Source organism: Leptopilina heterotoma, unplaced genomic scaffold (assembly GCF_015476425.1).
Source record: "Leptopilina heterotoma isolate Lh14 unplaced genomic scaffold, ASM1547642v1 Lhet_65, whole genome shotgun sequence".
Lineage (NCBI taxonomy): Eukaryota > Metazoa > Arthropoda > Insecta > Hymenoptera > Figitidae > Leptopilina > Leptopilina heterotoma.
The window spans coordinates 1,425,417-1,431,126 of record NW_025111152.1 but is presented as its reverse complement, the minus strand read 5'-3'; the positions used below and the strand labels follow the sequence as shown (position 1 = coordinate 1,431,126).

The window sequence follows — 5,710 nt, the reverse complement described above, 5'->3', positions numbered from 1 at the left end:
AAATAAAATGTGTCACAGGATCACTGTCTCTAAAAAAGGACAGTTATCAAGTCTTTAATCAAAACCAGTTAGGCGCTGGAATAACAGCCTTGGGAACCGGCCTGTCAGAACTCCTGTCAAAACCGCAAGCTGAAATAAATATGTCTCAGGTAATAGCTGTGTTAGCAGACGCGGGTAGAACTCTTACCGATCTACACCACAGGATGTCATTAACCCGTCGTTCTTTTATCACACCAGGATTGAATCTACTCGTTAAAAATGTCGCCGAAGATTCCCAGATAACAAAATGCGCGTTGTGTGCTACTAATATCATCTGCACGCGTGCCGATTTATCCGCACTATGCGCGTTCACTGGACCACTCAGATGCGTCATCATATGCGATCCATAACTGTCGCATATTGTGATGGGCACATGCGTGACGGTATAATGCGAATAAATTATATTTATACTTCAGCCTTATTTGAATTAAATAAAAAGAAAAGATTATTGACATTAGTAATTTTTTTTAAATTAAAATGTTATTTATAAAAACGATTTTAATTTAATATTTCAGTACAATTTTGGAATTGAAATTGTTAAAAACTTCCAAATTCTTTTTTTGAGGTTATATCTAATACAACAAAAATATATATGTACTTTAAACAAATTAAATTTAACTTTCTTATTTTGCTGCAGTACTAAAAATTAAATCCACAATAATTCCTCACAATAATATCGCAATAAAAAACAATAAAAAATGAAATCACAATAAAAACTTATTTTGATAACACACCACAAACAATGCTGTCGCCATTATAAAATGTGTGATTGCCGATACGGGTGGTTGTGCATCATTAATTGCGTGCGTATTAAGTGCAGTTCACTGCACACGCATTCACAGCATTCGCACTGTGGATGGTAAAATGCGTATGGATTGACTCTTCTAGCGAGTCGCACTTGTGAACGGAACATGCTTATCATTTTGTATCACAGGCGCTTACGAAATGCAGTTCACAACACTCGCATTATTACCAGCGTCACAGACGATAGTAAGATGCGTATATGAACCGACTCATCTGGTAAGTCGCAGTTAGTGCAAGAAACATGCGTTTAAATGCGACGCACGATTGTTATCTGGGTTGTGACTTAGACACTTTGCTCTACGGAGAGAACTTTACCGAAAAACTAAAAGCAGCGAAAAGTGCAGAGAAATCCGGCAAAGAAATCGCAAAGCCACCACCCAAAGCACCAACCGAGAGGAAAAGGATATATCCAAAGGAAGCTTATCCTCGTCCTTTAAACTACAAAGGTCCCCCCAAAAGGAGCTACAAGGATACTCGCCAGGGAGGACAGCAGAAGGACCAGCGGAATCGCCCTTTCGAGAAACCTCGACGTTAGATCAAGTAAGTACAGATATCGTAGCAGGGAGATTAAGACTGTTTGCCCATAATTGGGAAAAATTGACAACAGACCCCTTTATTCGCCAATACGTTACTGGATACGAAATTCCCTTTAAATCTAAACCTTGGCAAGCCGAAGCTACCAAGGAGCCTAATATACCTGCACACGAGGAATTCGAGTATAACGTAGCGATCAAAAAATTAATTAAAAAAGGGGCGTTGTCAAAGTGTTCGCCAGTCGAAGGTCAATTTTTATCTAGCTATTTCCTTGCAGAAAAGTCCAATGGACAAAAAAGATTTATTTTAAATCTAAAAAAGTTAAATGTATTTCTTGATCCCCTCCACTTTAAGCTCGAGGACAGAAAAACAGTTGCCAGAATCCTATTTAAAGGAGCATTTCTAGCAACTCTTGACCTCACAGACGCCTTCCTTTTAATTCCGGTAGCTGTCCCGTTTAGAAAATATTTGAGATTCGTGTTTAAAGGAATTCATTACGAATTTAATTGTGTACCATTTGGATTGTGTACAGCCCCATATATATTCACGAAACTCATGAAACCGGTCGTCGAAAATCTGAGATCGCGGTTATTTCTCTCTGTAATTTATCTAGATGATTTTTTGATAATTGGCAAAACAAAAACAGAGTGCCTTAAAAATATTCAGGAAACACAAATTCTCCTAGAAAATTTAGGTTTTATCATAAACTTAGAAAAATCTAACACCGTGCCATCGGAAAGTGTCAAATACCTGGGTTTCGTTTGGAATACTGAAAAAATGTCCATAGAATTAACCGAAAATAAAAAGAAAACAATTTACACAAAATCAAAAGAATTTCTTGCAAAGAAAACTTGCAAAATTCGAGAGTTAGCACAATATTTAGGTTTATTAATAGCTTCGTGCCCCGCCGTAAAATATGGTACCCTATATACAAAAAATTTAGAGAGGGAAAAATATTTATCATTGGTTAAGGAAAACGGTAATTACGAGAGCAAAATGAACCTTCCGGAAAAATTGTCCTGCGATATAAAATGGTGGATTGACAATATTCTTGTTGCCAATAACCCCATTCGAGCATCAGAGTTTACCCTCGAGATTTTCACAGACGCCTCGCTAACCGGTTGGGGAGCCGTTACCGGAAACAATCGTACACACGGTTGGTGGAGCAAAGACCAACGCGAACATCATATCAATTACCTCGAACTCCTGGCAGCATTTTACGGATTAAAATGCTTTGCCAAAAACCTACGCTCACAAAATCTCTTACTTCGCATCGATAACACAACTGCGATCTCTTACATAAACAAAATGGGCCCCGTGTAGAAATTACCCTACTAGGGCCATAGTAAGGAATGAAACGCCGCGCCCGATCAGGCCCAGATCGGGGCGACAAGAAAATGTGGATTTCCAGATCAGGGCCATATCGGGCGCGGCGTTTCATTCCCTAATAGGTCGGCCCTATCCGGCCCTGATCAGGGCCCCAGCAAAATTTCTACACGGGGTAGCGTACAGTACCCCAAACTCAGTAGTTTATGTAAACAGATATGGCAGTGGTGCGAAAAACGCAAATTATGGATTTTCGCGTCATACATCTCATCACGCGAAAATTCTATAGCCGATAGAGAATCTCGAATATTACCAAAAGAAACCGAATGGGAATTAGCTTCTTACGCGTTTAGAAAACTCGAAAATACCTTCGGAAAATTCGATATAGACTTATTTGCATCTACCTCGAACAATAAATGCGAGAAATTTATTTCTTGGAAGCAGGATCCGAACTCCTGTGCAGTAGATGCATTTACCGTGAGATGGACTCAATATAAATTTTATGCTTTTCCTCCATTCTCACTTATTCTTAGAACCTTGCAAAAAATAATTTCCGACAAATCCGAAGGCGTACTTGTCGTACCATACTGGCCAACCAGTCTTGGTTTCCCTTATATAAGTCAATGCTAATTAGTGATCTTGAATATTTGGAACCGGACAATAATTTACTTGTTTCTTCGTTTAGGGAGACGCATCCACTGGCGACCAAGCTTACCCTGCACGGAGAGAAAAATCAAGCGTTTGTAGTAAGACATGCCCTACTAAAAATAAAATCACAAAACGACAGAAATTTAGTCAGAATCTCTGATGATTTTAGGCTGCATTTGTTACGATTGCAGCCAGAGAACTTCAGGCTTGAGTCATATTTAATCAGAAAGCTTCAAAAGTAGTCAGGTTTTTTATACAAAGTCGACACCCTTTTTTACCTGGAAAAAGGTCAACTGACCGTCATAAAATTGAAGGGAAATCTTTTTATTTGTTTATATTCATATTTATTTAAACATTATACTTGTTTTTCATCGACTTAGAATTCATCCAACAATATGCTCTTATTATGTATGCAATATATCCTTTAGAACTTAAATTCAAAAATGATATCTTTTTTTATTTATCAATTACGGTTTTCGAGATACGTTACAGTTTTCTTAAAAAAATGTTTTTTATAATAAATTTTAGATATTTGTAATTGTGGAGATTTCTAGATTTTGAATTTATATTCATTTTACTTGAAATTTTAAAAATGCAAAACTTTTGAGCAATAAAAATTAGGTTAGAAACCCGAAACTCGTAACAATAGACCCGCGATTCTATTGAGAAAAAAGGGCTACGCACAAATTTCAAGTTTTAACGATACTTTACATTTACCGACTATATTTCGGTGAGAGGCTGTAAATAAAAAAAAAGATTTCAATGCTCAATAATCGCAATCCATAAACATCAGGATTCAACAGGAGCATAAAAAATCCTTTAGTCAGAATTAACCAAAAGCTTCAGGAAACGTCAAAGTAGTCACAAAACATCAAAATTTCTGACGTTTTCTCTTTATTCCTGATTTTATTTTTAGCAGGGTGGTCTATACTTAAAAAGCACGGCGCTGTTTATACTCGATTTGTAGAAATCTATGCTAAAAGAGTAGGGACCTATACTCTTTTAGTAGAGACCTATACTCTTTTAGCATAGATTTCTACAAATCGAGTATAAACAGCGCCGTGCTTTTTAAGTATAGACCATGTCTTACTACAAACGCTTGATTTTTCTCTCCGTGTGGTAGCAGGTCTTTTATCAGGGAAGCTTTTCTAGCTCAAGGAATGCCAGAGGCTTCAATCCCGGTTACACTACAGTCATTATCAGACAGCACCATTAAGCAGTATAACAAACCATTAAGGCTGTGGTGGAACCACTGCAAATCCAAGGGAATATCGATGTTTGAAGCCCCTGTTCCAGAAGTTTTAAGTTTTTTATCGTCAACAGCAGAATCAATAAAAACTTACGGAACACTAAATAGTTACCGCTCGGCCGTATCACTAGTGTTGAAGTATGACCTTGGTAATAATACCATGGTCAAAAGATTTTGCAAAGGATTTTCTGTCGCCAAGCCTTCACGTGCCAAATACAATGACATATGGGATCCCGACAACGTCTTGCGATACCTAGACGAACTCGGTCCTAACGACCAATTAGACTTAAAAATTATAACTAAAAAACTTTTAACATTACTTTCATTATCAACCGCTCAACGACTACAGACCTTAGTAAAAATAAATATTCAAAATATAAAGAATTGTGACAACGAACTAAAAATTTACATTCCAGATAAAATCAAAACGTCCAAAGTAGGTAAGGAACAACCAATGTTACGTTTTCCATACCTACATGAGCAGCCGAATCTCTGCGTGGCCACCCTGATAAAAATTTATTTAGAGAAAACGAAAACAATTAGAGAAACAGGCGTGGATTCATTATTATTTACTTTTAAAAAGCCGCATCATCCGGCAACCGCTCAAACAGCCAGTCGTTGGCTGAAAGAAGTTATGAGCAAAAGCGGAATCGATGTTACCGCGTTTGCAGGCTATAGCTCAAAACATGCCGCCGTTTCGGCAGCTAAACGCAAGGGTCTAGATATAGAGAGCATTAGGCTTGCAGCGGGTTGGTCCAAAACCTCAAATGTATTTGGAAAATTTTATAATCGCCCTCTCCGCGAAAAATGTACGTTTGCAAAAACTATTCTAAATTATAAAAAATAAACACGTGTTCTTCAAATCGATATTTCTTCCTTCTTTAAACAACTACAATTGATCTAGAGGACGAGATCACGTAGCATAATTGAACGATTAAACGAACTTACCTAAAGTGAAGTTCAATCGTGATTATGCAAGTAGATCTCGTCCGAATATATCACTCCCTCCCAACCCTAATAAACCCACATCGATTTGAATTAATTCGAACATCAAAGCGTAATGGCTGAATAGCCGAGAGACGCGGGATAGCTGAGAGAGGCCATCAGGTG

The 5,710-nt window shown here is 37.6% G+C and overlaps 1 protein-coding gene across 2 annotated transcripts; it reads left to right on the top strand.

The window, feature by feature from the left end:
- Positions 1 to 567: 567 nt before the first annotated feature.
- On the top strand, positions 568 to 5,448 carry LOC122509950. 2 transcript variants are annotated; one of them, XM_043624292.1, is made up of 3 exons: positions 568 to 1,383; positions 3,389 to 3,442; positions 4,504 to 5,448. In XM_043624292.1, the coding sequence occupies exon 3, from the start codon at positions 4,512 to 4,514 to the stop codon at positions 5,445 to 5,447; it is 936 nt and encodes a 311-aa protein (XP_043480227.1). In that variant the 5' UTR covers positions 568 to 1,383; positions 3,389 to 3,442; positions 4,504 to 4,511; the 3' UTR covers position 5,448. The 2 variants fall into 2 exon arrangements, with proteins under 2 accessions (XP_043480227.1, XP_043480226.1); XM_043624291.1 differs by having other exon boundaries at positions 3,389 to 5,448.
- The last annotated feature ends 262 nt before the right edge of the window (positions 5,449 to 5,710 follow it).

Bases quoted from the DNA above. Each gene is read 5' to 3' on its own strand.
- LOC122509950 (XM_043624292.1), top strand. From the start codon at position 4,512: ATGCCAGAGGCTTCAATCCCGGTTACACTACAGTCATTATCAGACAGC.